The 16,200-nt window shown below is 45.6% G+C and overlaps 1 protein-coding gene across 1 annotated transcript in view; it reads left to right on the top strand.

Moving 5' to 3' along the window:
• LOC149445405 (uncharacterized) overlaps window positions 1–16,200 on the top strand; it is a 131,274-nt gene that overhangs the window by 232 nt on the left and 114,842 nt on the right. The window contains 4 exon segments of the mRNA XM_089653827.1: window positions 1,044–1,108; window positions 1,206–1,271; window positions 1,692–2,137; window positions 4,171–4,265. Coding sequence (XP_089509953.1) covers window positions 1,044–1,108; window positions 1,206–1,271; window positions 1,692–2,137; window positions 4,171–4,265 — 672 coding nt within the window.

The following is a 16,200-nucleotide window of genomic DNA, read 5'->3' as shown; positions in this document are numbered from 1 at the left end:
ACAAAAATGTCAATTTTCTAATTCTTGAAAAAGGAATCTCCAGGGGCAAATCATTTTAAAGTGCTCCTCCCCCCCAAAAAAATGGAATCTAACTAATGCTTTGGGCCTCTCATGTAAACTTGGGGCCAATAATTAGACTGCTTCATTTTGGCACATCACATGACTAGCAGGAAGATCTATTCCTTTGCCAGACTTATCCACCAAGAATCTTGGAATTTAAGTAATCTAAAGCCCAAAAGGCATCATAAAGACTAATCTATAGTTCATTGACAAATACACTATATTGCCAACACTGCTGGGATGACTTCCTTTCCGCACACATGAACTTGAATGACATCCCAGTCTTAGTCCGTAGGGTTCAATATTGAGTAGTCCCGCCCTTTGTAGCTCAGCTTCCAATCATCTGGCAAGGCTGTTTAATGTTTTTGGATACTCTGAGACTGCCACAAGAATTACTTATTTTCTTTTTCACATTGAGTTTGCAGGAGACCTGCGGTTTAAAAGTGATTAAAGGAGTTTTGGATGCATTGCTCTTGGTCTCCTCAGATCCACAGTTATATCAACAATTCTTTTGGGTGCATTTACATGCGTTTCTCTGGCTTTGGAAATATTTTGGGGAATGTTTATATTTGATTTGACCCAATTTTCCCCCTGGGTGACCCTTCTGTAACCTATTGAATCCTTTTCGGAATGTTGCCTTAACGACAAATGTTATATATTTTGCTTTAATGTTTGAATTCAATGTTCAAAATGGCTGCAGTAGCCTATGGGCATAATGGAGCCATCCTAACACATCTGCCTCCTTGTTTGGCAGGAAAGGTGGCCCCTCATTCTTGTGGCCCCTGCTCCTGAGCCTTACCATGGCTCTCTCTACTCCCAAACAGTCTCCTGGGCTGTGGCTGCCAGTGTACTATTTCTCTGGATAAACTTGGGTGAAGAACATACCAATGAGCAATCCCTCAAACCTTGGTCACAAATGTCACATCATACATGCAGCCTAAGTAGTATCTGTTACTAATCAGCATCTTGAACTCTATTTTCAGATCATCTTTTGCCCCTGGAGGCCACAGCTGTTGGAGTGGGAGAAGAATCTGCATCTGATGCTGGGGTACGGGAACTGCTGTAATGGGGTGGGGATGTACAAATGCATGTTGCATGTGTATTTGGGAAATGTCATGCATTTTTTTTTTGGTTTTGTGGTGCAGGGAAGTTCAGGCACTCCAAATTTGTGTGAAATGCCGTCACCTCCACCTGAGTTGCCTGAACATCCGGTAAGAGATGCTAAAGATGTTCTCCCTAATGAGTCACCCATTTAGAGTATAACTCCGTTCCTGGCTGGGCAGGATTTGGCAACGTGATGTGTAACTTACTTTTTTTGGATCATTGCTTAGGAGCTGGAGGGAGTGATGTGCATGTGACAAATCAGCATTTTAGCATTTCACTTTGTCTAAATCCAAATCTGATCACATTTCAGAGCAGGAAGGTATCAGTCTGGGTAAAGATGCCAAACCATTCATTTCAGTCAAATGTTCATCCAGTGTAATGTGTCAGGGAAAGGCATTCACCAATACCTGGTCCTAGGGGTGGGACAAGAACATGATCTAGTGTTTGGTGTCAGACGACCCCCCTGTCCTACTGTACCCTTGTGCTGTGTGTTAAACACTCGTTCATTTTTTGTTTGTTTTTCCTAGCAGCCAACATTGGAGGCAGCTGGATCAGCACCCCGTCCACCTGGACCCAGCCCCCTTCTCAAGCTTAGGGAAAGGATGTTCAACATGGAGAGATTATGGGAGCAAAGGAGGCTTTCTAATGTGTCCAGTAATATAGAAAGGTTACTGGGGCTCCAACATGAAGCCCTGCTTGGACTTGTCACCGCGGTCAGGGAGCAGACTACAGTGTTGCAGGACCTTAGTCATGATATCCGGGCCTTATGTCAAGCAGGGGCTGAACAAAATGCACCTTCAGCCAGAGGCTCACAACCCCCGTGCAGTAGTAGTTTGGTGCCAATGCCAAGGTTGCCACAGAGTTCCCCTGTAGAAAGTGCCGGGAAATCAGCAGGGGAACAAGCATTGGAGGTGCCGAATCTGGAACGACGCACTCTGGAGCAGCCCCCTCAAGAAACCCCACCTAAAGACCAGTATGCCTCCTTCCCCATGGATCCCTCTTCTGCACCTTCCTCACACTCCAATTTGCCCCTTGACCACACCCCCACTCCACACCCCCACTTTAACACCCCCTCCCCTTGTTTCTACATGCCCCTCCTCTCAATCCCATTTCCACCCTTACCTTCCACATTCTGCCCACTCTCCTCAGCCCTCAAATGCCCCTCCCCACATTCTTCTTGTTTTCCATTCCCCCCATTCAACCTCTCCCCCAGCACTCCCTCCCCACCACTCTTTCCCAGCCCCCCACACACTGTACCCCCCCCCCAACCCTCACACCCACCCCCTCTGCAGCAGCAGCCTCCTCCTCCCCATTAATTTTGTATGTTTTTTTGTAATAAACATTATTTGGAAAGTAGCAGAACGTGTCTTTCAAATTGTCAACAATGCATTTGGGGTAATAATGGTGGCTTGGTCATGTCGGGAATCCAACACAGGTGCTTTTCTGAGTATGGCTACCAATAATTCCAAATAGCGAACACTAAAAAAGCAGCACTTCAGAAAGAAAACTAAAAGGTGACCCTTCCAGAGGCATTGGTGGTTAGACTCTTTGGCCTTTCTGCTGCTTTCACCTGGTGGTCTGTCCTGCAAATAGTTTTATCTGTTCCCCATCACACAAGTTCTCTGGCACATGTAGCGGTTGGCCATTATCTGCTAACCATTTGGCTGCCCCAAGGGAGCTTAGAATTCTCAGTGGACTCTGTGGGCAAGGCTAACGTTCCCCAATATGGGAACACACAATATTGCAGCTTGTTCTCTAAGTGTCGGCTAGCTTTTGTCTTTTTGGGGTGCTGATTTTTGCCAAGACTCCTGCATGGAACATTCACCTCCCCAGAGACAGACACTGCTGTCCAAATATGTTCCCTGTGCTACTTCATTGACACACACTATACAAGAAGTGTGTAATATCCAGGACACCAGGCGTGACACCAGGACACAACTTACACACAGTAAGCCTGCCAAGGAATGCTAGAGACACAGAAAAGTTGGGAGAATAAGAAGAAGGCCTTCTGTTGTTTGGACTATCATTATGCTGGACTAACTGGACCCAGACTAAGTTTGCTTTACACCCCGTGTAACATCTTGCCCCGAGATTGGTTGGGGAGCATAGGATCTTTAGCTGCCTGATTCTAGACGTGTGTGCCTATGGAATTTATGTGCCCAGTGGACACTTGTTCCTCACTTCATTCCCTCCCCACCTCTTGTTGTCAAAACACTGACATGTGAATGAGGAACAAGTTGGATCCAAGTGGTATGTGTGGAGCAGATAGACAATTTGCCCATTAGGGCCCCTTCTTTTCTGGGGAACATTGCATGTAACTGGTCTCATCCATAACTGATAGTCCTTCCAAGAGCAGCTTTCAAGTCATGTGACTTCTGTGTAATGCCAACTCCAACTAGAGATGAGGTGATGGGAAACATCTTGACAGAGTTGGGCCACAAGTCTACTTGGCTGCACCCCCTTTTGGCAGTCTGCACAACTCCACTCCACCAAGCTATGTAGAAGTCCCTGGATGGAATGAAGAGCTACTCCAAACGTGAACAATGTAACGTGAATGGAGTGTTCTGTGTAAACTGTTGCAGCATTTCACAAGAGGAAGCAAACCAAGATTGGGAGTAGCTGCAGACAGCAAGCAGACAACTTCAATCTTTATGTATCCCAGCTTAGGATTGAAGGAGCTGGTTTACCTCTCGGAAACATGCAATCCTATCTGCTACAGTCCTAAAGCTGGACTTGCCAGAAAACACTTTGTTTGGACATTACCAGAAATTCCAGGTAAGCAAGATTGTCCAGTGCAGCTGGAGCTAGCAGAGTCCTGCAATGCTTTAGGGACATGCAGATCAGCTCCAACTGCAATGAAGAAGATTGCCGACCTGCAAAGGCTGAAGAAGGCCACAACACAGGGCACTGTCCAAGAGAAATAGAACATTTATTACCAGCAATCAATAGAAAACTATAAAACATCATAAAAAATTGTAACTAAACTAAAATTGCTGCCTGAAATAGGCTCCAAGGCTGGGCTGGTCCTCGTCTGGTGCCACCTCCAGGGCTTGCTCCAGGGCCTGGATCCAGCGGCACATCCAGCCCAGGAGGCCACGAATGTCAGGATCGGGGAACAATGTAGAAAAAGCCAAACAAAATGTATTATCTGTAATAAAAAAGGAGACAGACTTGCTTCACACAACAACAGCATGCAATGCTTGTCTACCTTTGTCCATTATCCTGAAAGCACTCTATGCTGTTGTCACCTCATAATTGGAACACAGAACTTACATTTCTTGCCTGGATGATATCATGGCCCAAGGAGTGAGCTTGGAATCCTTAGTCCTAGATTACCCGCTTCCCACCCGCAATGTACTGTGGCCAGGCGGCAGCTATAGGCAAAGCAATGTACGTGTAGTCACTCTGGCTGTACTAACACAGGAGGCACATCACACACCCGAGCTGGCACACAGCGCTCCCCCACCCCCGACTGCTGTGTCTGGTGGATACAGCAGAATGAAGATCCCAGTGATTGTGACCCTGTGATCATGTGATCTCTAGGTGATCACAATGTAAGCAGTTGTTATGAATCAATCTCATTCATAACAGCTCTGCTTCTCCTCCTAGTGAGCTGTGATTGGCCCACAGCTGTCACATGATACATGGGGCCAATCCCAGCACCCTGTACCATGTGACCAGCTCCAGCCAATCACAGATCATTATCTTGAGCTGTCAAAAAGCTAACTCACTGATGACAGTTGATGAATGAGTTCGGTTCTGACAGCAAGATTTGCATTGCAGGAGAAATGATCATTATTCTCCTGCAAAGAAAAGTGTGGAAACAAAATCCCTGATCACCCCCCTCCCCCCACAGTAGTACAATGGTTACTATGGTAACATCCTACTATTCTGGTAAAAGTATTTAAAAAAAAGTTAAATACCATATTGAGAATTTTGTTTTAAATTTTTTTAAGTTTTTTTTTTAACTACTTACCAACCACTTACCCGCATTTTGTGGGCGAACAGCAGCTCTTGGCAAAGTGGCGTAATCTGCATCACTTCCTGTTTTGGGGTGTCAATGCACCTGCACCCCCCCACTGCCCCCCCGGTCGGTCCAGGGAGAGAAGAGAGAACACGGCACTGAGTAAAAGCACCACTACATTGTACACACATGTTAGATTAGCACATTTAACCCTTTGATGGCCCCGTCACCCAGCCAGTGCCATTAGTACAGTGTCAGTATATAGAATGTTTCACTGATCTCTGTATTCCTGCCACTAGTGACATCACATCGTGTCAGGGTCAGTAAGCCCCTCCCAGCCAGGGTCAGCTGGCGTTAGATTGGCCGCACACTGTCGCACTCACGCTATAGGTCGCTGATCACCGCCATTACTAGTATAGTGTTTGTACGGATCAATATATTGATCATGAACAGAACTATACTAGTGCCGGCTTTGTATAGTGTCCCCAATACTCAGTGTTAGCCGGATCGGCCCGGTCACTGCCAGCACTAGTGTTCAGCCCCTCCACTGTTCTTCACAGAAGATTTGTACCAATTGTGGGCCAAGGCAATTTATACACCACAATACATGGCCGCCCCCCAAATTCAGCTCTTGTCACACAATTCACATGGAACTCTATCACCGTTTATGAAATTAAAACTTATTGGGCCGAACCCTCAACATGGGCATTACAGAAAAGAATGAATTGCAGTCATATTGGTCCGCAGACCCGATTCATCGTATGTCCGTGTTCTCTGCTGGTACATATATGTCCAACATGGACCAGCAATGTACTGGAACGTCGCTGGACTTGGAGTGGTTATACCGGGAGGATGCTTGCAGCTACAGGCATCATTCTAGTGCTGGTTTCTTAGCTGGTGGGCGGCTTTCATGTAAAAGTAATCCTAGTGGCCAATTAGCTGCAGAATTGTGTTTACAAACAGCGAGATGGGACATCATTTTACATGATTTCCTATAGCAGCAAATCTGATGAGATGAATGAAGTGGGTGTAAAGTGGAAGCAGTGGATGTGCAGGGAGCAGCATCTTGAGCACAAAGCACTTTATGTTGTGGATGGATTTGCACACGGTTCAGTTTCCTTCATTTATTGATAAACCCCATAAGACCAATGAAGTGGGTGTAAAGTGGAAGCAGTGGATGTGCAGAGAATAGGATTTGGAGCCCCGAGCTCTTTATCTCTGAATGTCTCCACATATTTGTAGTGTATTTGTGATGATTTCTGTGCACACACAATAGGACAGCGCTAGAGATGAGCGAATCGAACCAGGCGAACCGGAATTCGAGTCGAATTTCAGGAAATATTCGATTCGCGGCGAAACCGAAATTTTGCCTACTTCGGGTGCGCGAATCGAACATTTCCCGATCAGCCGGCAAAAGTGTCCCTGCAGTGAGCTCCGCTATTTCTGACAGTTCTCTGACAGAAGGAACACATGTTTAGCGGTTGAAACATTGTATCTATTAGTTTATATTTAGGATACAGATGTTTCAACCGCTGTACATGTGAAGAAGCTGTGAGAGAACTGTCAGAAATAGAGGAACTCTGCACATACACTTTTTGCCGGCTTGGAATTCTTCTTCTTTTCATCCTACTTCTTCTTCTTCTTCTTCTTCTTCATCCTCATCCTCTTCTTCTGAGGATGAGGATGAGGATGAAGAAGAAGAAGAAGCAGTAGGATGAAAATAAGAATAATTCCAAGCCGGCAAAAAGTGTATGTGCAGAGTTCCTCTATTCTGCAGATACACTTAGAGGAGCTCTGCACATACACTTTTTGCCTGTTTGGAATTAATCTTATTTTCATCCTACTTCTTCTTCTTCTTCTTCTTCTTTATCCTCATCCTCAGAAGAAGAAGAAGAGGATGAAGAAGAAGAAGAAGAAGAAGTAGGATGAAAATAAGAATAATTGCAAGCCGGCAAAAAGTGTATGTGCAGAGTTCCTCTATTCTGCAGATACACTTAGAGGAGCTCTGCACATACACTTTTTGCCGGCTTGGAATTAATCTTATTTTCATCCTACTTCTTCTTCTTCTTCTTCTTCTTCTTCTTCATCCTCATCCTCATCCTCAGAAGAAGAAGAAGAGGATGAGGATGAGGATGAAGAAGAAGAAGAAGAAGAAGAAGAAGTAGGATGAAAATAAGAATAATTCCAAGCCGGCAAAAAGTGTATGTGCAGAGCTCCTCTAAGTGTATCTGCAGAGCTCCTCTAAGTGTATCTGCAGAATAGAGGAACTCTGCACATACACTTTTTGCCGGAAACCGCTGTATGGAAGGACAGTCCCAGAACTGTCATTAATAGTCTATTTCTGACAGTTCTATGACATTCCCTCCATACAGCGGTTGAAACAGCTGTATGGAGTGAATGTCCCAGAACTGTCAGAAATAGACTATTTCTGACAGTTCTGGGACATTCACTCCATACAGCGGTTGAAACATTGTATCTATTTTTTTCCATAAATGACATTCTGCAGATACACTTAGAGGAGCGCTGCAGATACACTTTTTGCCGGCTTGGAATTATTCTTATTTTCATCCTACTTCTTCTTTTTCTTCTTATGAGGATGAGGATGAAGAAGAAGAAGTAGGATGAAAATAAGATTAATTCCAAGCCGGCAAAAAGTGTATCTGCAGCGCTCCTCTAAGTGTATTTGCAGAATGTCATTTATGGAAAAAAATAGATACAATGTTTCAACCGCTGTATGGAAGGACAGTCCCAGAACTGTCATAAATAGTCTATTTCTGACAGTTCTGGGACATTCACTCTATACAGCTGTTTCAACCGCTGTATGGAGGGAATGTCATAGAACTGTCAGAAATAGACTATTAATGACAGTTCTGGGACTGTCCTTCCATACAGCGGTTGAAACATTGTATCTATTTGTTTCCATAAATGGATCCATTTATGGAAACAAATAGATACAATGTTTCAACCGCTGTATGGAAGGACAATCCCAGAACTGTCATAAATAGTCTATTTCTGACAGTTCTGGGACATTCACTCCATACAGCTGTTTCAACCGCTGTATGGAGGGAATGTCATAGAACTGTCAGAAATAGACAGAAACTGTCACAGAACTGTCCTTCTTCTCATCCTTCTCCTTCTTCTCATCCTTCTTCTCATCCTTCTTCTCATCCTTCTTCTCATCCTTCTCCTTCTTCTTCTCATCCTTCTCCTTCTTCTCATCCTTCTCCTTCTCCTTCTTCTCATCCTTCTCCTTCTTCTCATCCTTCTCCTTCTCCTTCTTCTCATCCTTCTCCTTCTCCTTCTTCTCATCCTTCTCCTTCTCCTTCTTCTCATCCTTCTCCTTCTTCTCATCCTTCTCCTTCTCCTTCTTCTCATCCTTCTCCTTCTCCTTCTTCTCATCCTTCTCCTTCTCCTTCTTCTCATCCTTCTCCTTCTCCATCTTCTCATCCTTCTCCTTCTCCTTCTTCTCATCCTTCTCCTTCTCCTTCTTCTCATCCTTCTCCTTCTCCATCTTCTCATCCTTCTCCTTCTCCTTCTTCTCATCCTTCTCCTTCTTCTCATCCTTCTCCTTCTCCTTCTTCTCATCCTTCTCCTTCTTCTCATCCTTCTCCTTCTCCTCATCCTTCTCCTTCTCCTTCTTCTCATCCTTCTCCTTCTCCTTCTTCTCATCCTTCTCCTTCTCCTTCTTCTCATCCTTCTCCTTCTCCTTCTTCTCATCCTTCTCCTTCTCCTTCTTCTCATCCTTCTCCTTCTCCTTCTCCTTCTCTTTCCTCATCTCCAAGGGCATTTAAATTAAAGGTACAGTGTTCTGCACTAATTTAAAGGCTCTCTGAAGCCTAGAAACCCTTTTTATAAGTCATCTTCGTAGCGAAGAAATTCGCATCGAATCGAATTTCACACTGGAATTCGCCGAATCAGCCGAATCGAATTTTTGAGAAATTCGCTCATCTCTAGACAGCGCTGTGACACATAATGCTCTTCTAGATGACAGGGAATCCTTCCCTTTGTTACAGCAGCAGTCCGCTAGAAGGTTTTTGTAGGTTTGGAGTTGTTACACATAGCGCGGGTTTTATCCATTTATAGTGATGACATCATTGCCCAAATCTGGGGGTCACCAGCCATTTCCACCCTTTACTCCCAGCTGGGGGGCTTTGTATCCATATACCAGATGTTCTACAGGACTAAATCTGCAATCAATGTTACTGCAAAATCAAAGGGGCCAAAACCCCTCCCCCGAGGAGTCATATATTTCTGTCCCCCTTGGTGGGAGTGGAGGTGACCCCTCTATAAGGATCTACAGTTCATACACACCCAGCACAAGGCCGGGGTCACACTACCAGACGCTTCTGGGGCTGCAGTTCCTCTGAGCTCCACAAGGTGGGGATCTCACTTCTACCCAGACAGGAAGTCTCTATGGAAGACAGACAGGAAGTGATGTCAGGTACAGACAGGAAGTGATGTCAGGTACAGACAGGAAGTGCCATGGATGAGGAAGCAGAGAGTCCACATTCCTGGATCTGGCAGCAGAGGAGGTAATACGTAGATGAACCCCTACAGGGGGAGGAGTTGATGATAATATATTTGCTCCCAAAGCTGGCCTACATGGTTCAGTTTTATCGTTCAGCCAGCGGGATGACCATAAAACCTGAAGCGATTCCCCCATCCACACATTGGAGGTGGAGGGGGGAATCCTCCCCGCTGCACTCTTGTATTCTGACAATGGGGGGACTCCTCCGCTCTCAGAATACACAGATCAGCACTGAAGCTATTGGCTGCAGCTGCTGGGGGAGTGGCTTTTATCCGGCAGTGGCCACACATGGATGGAAATGTGAGCGATCCCTGCTGAACCAGCTGAATTTCCATGGATCTATGGTCACCTTCAGTGACTTCCTCCCCTCCCCCTCATCTCCTTCATGATGGAAGTCATGCTGAGATCATCTCCCATTGGCTGGATTGATTTTCTGTGTAGTGACCCCGGCTTGGTCTCTTGGATGCGCTCGTCTGTTGCTTGCCCTGACCTTTCTCCTGATTCCTGGATCTCCTCCTCATCTCTCCTCCATATCCTCTTACACAGCTTTTCTCCACACCTGCAGTGACCCTGGGGGGAGGAAACATCACACTGACCTGACAACTCCTCCTCCCAATGTTCCTCCATCCAGAATCAGAGAATCCTGTGACATCACACTGACCTCACAGCTCCTCCTCCCAATGTCCCTCCATCCAGAGTCGGAGAATCCTATGACATCACACTGACCTCACAGCTCCTCCTCCCAATGTCTTTCCATCCAGAGTCAGAGAATCCTATGACATCACACTGACCTCACAGCTCCTCCTCCCAATGTCCCTCCATCCAGAGTCGGAGAATCCTATGACATCACACTGACCTCACAGCTCCTCCTCCCAATGTCCCTCCATCCAGAGTCGGAGAATCCTATGACATCACACTGACCTCACAGCTCCTCCTCCCAATGTCTTTCCATCCAGAGTCAGAGAATCCTATGACATCACACTGACCTCACAGCTCCTCCCCCCAATGTCCCTCCAACCAGAGTCAGAGAATCCTATGACATCACACTGACCTCACAGCTCCTCCCCCCAATGTCCCTCCATCTGACATTTTTCTGATGCTCTTAGGATGTGGGGCCCCTTGGTATCCTCACATGTAAAGTGGGACTGTTGGTCCTGCGTTGTATGTAATGACATCAGAATGATGCAACAAGCCTATACCCTGCGTAGTGTGGGGGTCCTGTGGGGGGAATTATACCTCAGCCTGAAGTGGGGCTTTAATAAAATGGAGACCTGAATGGAGAGGTGAGGAGGATTCTGGGAATATCATTTGATGTGACTATTTGTGTTCAGATGTAGAGTTTTCCTCCTGTGAAGTCTGGAGATCATATGACATCACATTGCCTCCACCTCCCTCCCTGATAGAAGAGAGAAAGAAGAAGAAGATTCTAGAAGTCACCAGAGAGATCACTGAGCTGCTGACAGGAGAGGTGAGCGGTGCCGGGAATTCTGGGACATTCTCCAGTAACAGACAAGGGATGTGTCTGGATGGTGACTGTATCATTGTGTGTGTCAGGTTCCTATAAGGTGTCAGGGTGTCACTGTCTATTTCTCCATGGAGGAGTGGGAGTATTTAGAAGGACACAAGGATCTCTACAAGGACGTCATGATGGACAATCAGCCGCCCCTCACATCACCGGGTAAGAGGAGACTTTATTGTAAAGGAGAGAGCAGTACGGAGGATCCACCTAGATCCCCCATCATCTGATAAACACATAGAAACAATGGATTCAGTCAGTGTGTGTGTTTCCTACAGATGGATCCAGTCATGGGAACCCACCAGAGAGATGTCCCCGTCCTCTGTATTCCCGGGATTCCACACAGGAAGGTCACACCATCCCTCACCATCATCAGGTAGATGAGGAACAATCACTGATAGTATCATTAGGATCTGTACATTATCTGCATTGTTACCATTGATGGCATTTTTATTATATATTCAGAGTGGAAACCTGAGAGATCCTAAAGTTGAGGTTAAAGAAGAGATAAAAGAGGAGGAGGATGAGGATGGGGGGATGGAGGAGTCAGAGCTTCTAAGAGAACACAAAGATCTGTACCAGGACACCATGGTGGAGTCATCCAGCTACAGGAACCCACCAGAGAGATGTCCCCGTCCTCTGTATTCCCGGGATTCCACACAGGAAGGTCACACCATCCCTCCCCATCATCAGGTAGATGATGACAATTATTGGTAGTTGTGATTTATACACAGCATGTTTGTTACAATGAATGTTTTATTATATCTTTCAGAGTGGAATCCTCGGGGATGATAATATTGATGTTAAAGAAGAGTATAAAGAGGAGGATGAGGAGTATGGAGTGATGGAGGAGTTTTCAGAAGGACACAAGGATATGATGGAGCCACCTAATACCAGGAACCCACCAGAGAGATGTCCCCGTCCTCTGTATTCCCGAGATTCCACACAGGAAGGTCACACCATCCCTCATCATTACAAGGTTGGTGGGATGGAGCATCTAGTACATAAACTTGTGGAGACAATGTGTGGATTTTGTGTGTGATGTCACAATCATAAATCTTACATTTTACAGATGATATTTTCTCTCATTTCCTTGATTTAGAGTGGAGATCCAATCGATATAGAATTTGAGGTGAAAGCAGAAGAAGAAGAGGCGTATGTGAGGGATGATCAGCAGTCTATGGAGGAGGATGGAATAACGGGGACATTTATAGAGGAGGACACTCCTACAGAGATCAGCACAGGTGGGTCATGAACACTAAATCCATTCCTCCACCCATACTGCTCACTGATTGGTCCAGAGTAGGGCGGGGACTGGGTGATATCAGCCTGTAATCCCCTGGTCACTTTCCTGAGCTGTGTTCCCCGTCCTGTATTCCTGGATTTCTCTCGGATAATCTTCCTTCTCTGTGCTGCAGACACAATTTATGTCTCTAGACTGGATTTATGGAGGTTCTGGGGTTCAGCTGGCAGCAAAATGTTGATGTTCACAATAGGTGTTGATTGACCTGGGACATGTGTATTGGGTCTTCTACCCCTTATCCTGGGGCTAACAGGATCTCTGATAGAACATTTCTCCCAGGGTTCCTTGCTCTGTGTTCTGCTGGCTGTGCCAGTTGGAGGGATATGTCTGTAGTGTCTCAGACCCAAGTCACTGAGTGCAGTCTCAGGAGATGGGAGGCAGCGGTGTGGGATCTCTGCAACTTGTCTACAGTAAACATTTAATATTCCACTGATTACTGAATACCAATATTATGAGTCCTGACCCTTACACTGTATAATTTATATTGTACATTACATACTCCTGACCCCTACACTATATACTCTATGTTGTACATTACATACTCCTGACCCCTGCACTATATACTCTATGTTGTACATTACATACTCCTGACCCCTGCACTATATACTCTATGTTGTACATTACATCCTGCCTGATGTGGGTGGAGTCCTGGTTTGGGGGAACCAATCAGCTCCTGTCTAGTAATCCTCTTTGTCTTTGTATTTTAGTCCATGGCCGGGAGATGAGGAAAACCTCCGAGGATTGTCTCACTTTGTCTCCAGACTGGAAAGTAGAAGATGAGGACATCACACAGTATAGTCCAGGAGAAAACCCGGCTCCCTCCAATGTCCATCCGGCACCACCCAGTGTAGATGGACCATCGGATTCCTCGTATCCTGAGGAACCTCAGACTGTGCGGGACCGGGCCGGCCTTCCAACAGGGAAGAGCTTCTCCTGTACTGAGTGCGGGAAGGGGTTCTGTTCTAAATACAAACTTAATAGGCATAAAAGATCGCACACGGGGGAGAAGCCATATTTCTGTCCTGAGTGCGGGAAATGTTTTTCAGACAAGTCCAATCTTTATGCACATCAGAGATCTCACACGGGGGAGAAGCCGTATTCCTGTCCTGAGTGTGGGAAATGTTTTATAAAAAAATCAAAACTTATCATACATCAGAGGTCTCATGCAGGAGAAAAGCCGCATTCCTGTTCTGAGTGTGGGAAATGTTTTGTAGAAAAATCAAAACTTTTCATACATCAGAGATCTCACACTGGGGAGAAGCCGTATTCCTGTCCTGAGTGCAAGAAATGTTTTTCAAAGAAGTCCAATCTTTCCATACATCAGAGATCTCACACAGGGGAGAAGCCATATTCCTGTCTTGAGTGTGGGAAAGGTTTTGTAGAAAAATTAAAACTTCTCAGACATCAGAGGTCTCACACGGGGGAGAAGCCATATTTTTGTGCAGAGTGTGGAAAATGTTTTTCACAGACGTACCAACTGTATAAACATCAGAGATCTCACACGGGGGAGAAGCCATATTCATGTTCAGAGTGCGGGAAATGTTTTTCCGAGAAGTCCAATCTTCACACACATCAAAGATCTCACACGGGGGAGAAGCCATATTCTTGTCCTGAGTGTGGGAAATGTTTTTCACAGACGTCCACTCTGCACAAACATCAGAGATCTCACACAGGGGAGAAGCCATATTTCTGTCCTGAGTGCGGGAAATTTTTTTCAGAGAGGTCCAATCTTTACACACATCAGAAATCTCACAAAGGGGAGAAGCCGTATTCCTGTCCTGAGTGCGGGAAATGTTTTTCAAAGAACTCCAATCTTTCCACACATCAGAGATCTCACACAGGGGAGAAGCCATATTCCTGTCCTGAGTGTGGGAAATGTTTTTCACAGAAGTCCAACTTTTACAAGCATCAGAGATCTCACATGGGAAGAAACCACTTTCCTGTCCTGAGTGAGGGAAATGTTCCTCTCTGAAGTCCTGTCTTCCTGTGTATCGGGTCCCACACAACCCTAGAGGTGTATTAGTGCCTTGAGTGCGGGAAATGTTTTCTAGATGAATGTTGCTGGACATCCTAGCTCTCATGTGGGGAAGAAGCACACCCTGATATACACCTCAGATATACTCCATGGCTGATCTTCATCATGGAAGAAACAGTTCATAAGGAGATCAGAGGTCCCCAAAGACATGGATGAAGTGTGGGACCGGGTTGGCCATTGCTAGCAGTAGAAAAATAAAAATGGAGTCCTGCCCTGTGATTGGCTGAGTACATTTTGTGGTGGGAGATTTCACAAACACTTGGAGGTCTATGGAGAACAATGTTGAATGGATGTGACCGGCATTCTCCAGCTGGGAGGAGTTTTGGCCATATTTATTTCTTATGATCATTGGCTCCATCTAGTGGCCATAATATCATATTGGGCTAGTTTTACTGATGGAGAGATTTTAAAAAAATCACCTCATTGTGGCCACTAGATGGAGCCGGCGATCATAGGAAATCACTTTGTTACTTAACATATGGCCGGATGTTGTCACAGCTGGAGGAATGATTGTCTCATTGGTCCAATGAATGTTCTATAAATAGAGCCCTTGGTTTCCTTCATCAGACAGGGCTCCATACTAATCCCTGAGGTCATACTCCTGCACTCTGAGGTCACACTCCAGCACTGTGAGGTCACACTCCCGCACCCTGAGGTCACACTCCCGCACCCTGAGGTCACACTCCTGCACCCTGAGGTCACACTCCCGCACTCTGAGGTCATACTCCCGCACCCTGAGGTCACACTCCCGCACTCTGAGGTCACACTACCGCACCCTGAGGTCACACTCCCGCACCCTGAGGTCACACTCCCGCACCCTGAGGTCACACTCCCGCACTCTGAGGTCACACTCCCGCACTCTGAGGTTACACTCCCGCACCCTGAGGTCACACTCCCGCACTCTGAGGTCACACTCTCGCACTCTGAGGTCATACTCCCGCACTCTGAGGTCACACTCCCGCACTCTGAGGTCACACTCCCGCACTCTGAGGTCATACTCCCGCACTCTGAGGTCACACTCCCGCACCGTAAGGTCACACTCCCGCACTCTGAGGTCACACTCCCGCACTCTGAGGTCACACTCCCGCACTCTGACACAGATAAAACTTTATTTTGGTGGTATTTATTCAACACTGGAATTTTTATTTTTTGCTATATAAATGAAAATGTCCAAAAATTTAAAAAAAAGTTTTATTCTTATGAAATTTTGCAAATAAACAATCTTTCTTCATAAATCAGCCAAAATGTATTCAGATATCTTTTTAGTAAAAAAAAAAAAAAATAACCCAAATTAGTTTATAACCAAAAATTATAAATTTTCAAAAACATTTTTTACATTTTTATTTTTTTTATATTATTATTTATGTTTTTTTACACCCATAAAGGTTGTAAAATCAACCATTTCTCCTTTCTGGCTGCATTCCTGCAGCCATTGAGAAATACTGTAAGAGCTGTGATTGGTCACAGCTTGTCACATGATACAAGTCTGTTGGGAATAGCCCTGTACCATGTGACCTCGGTGATCATTCACAGATTTCACTAGTAGTAAACAATGATATCAGGAAGTGACATTCTCCTTACTACTATTCATGTGATCACTTGTCTTCTGTTCACTGGTCTTCCCAGTGAATGGCTGTGCAGGGAGGGGGATGTCAGGACAAGTCTGATGATTGGAGGAGAGCAGACTGAG

The sequence above is a fragment of the Staurois parvus genome, unplaced genomic scaffold (assembly GCF_062004578.1).
Source record: "Staurois parvus isolate SC_StPar_1 unplaced genomic scaffold, SC_StPar_1.0 ptg000721l, whole genome shotgun sequence".
NCBI lineage: Eukaryota > Metazoa > Chordata > Amphibia > Anura > Ranidae > Staurois > Staurois parvus.
The sequence above is the reverse complement of the archived record's forward strand: the minus strand, read 5'-3'. Positions and strand labels throughout refer to the sequence as shown.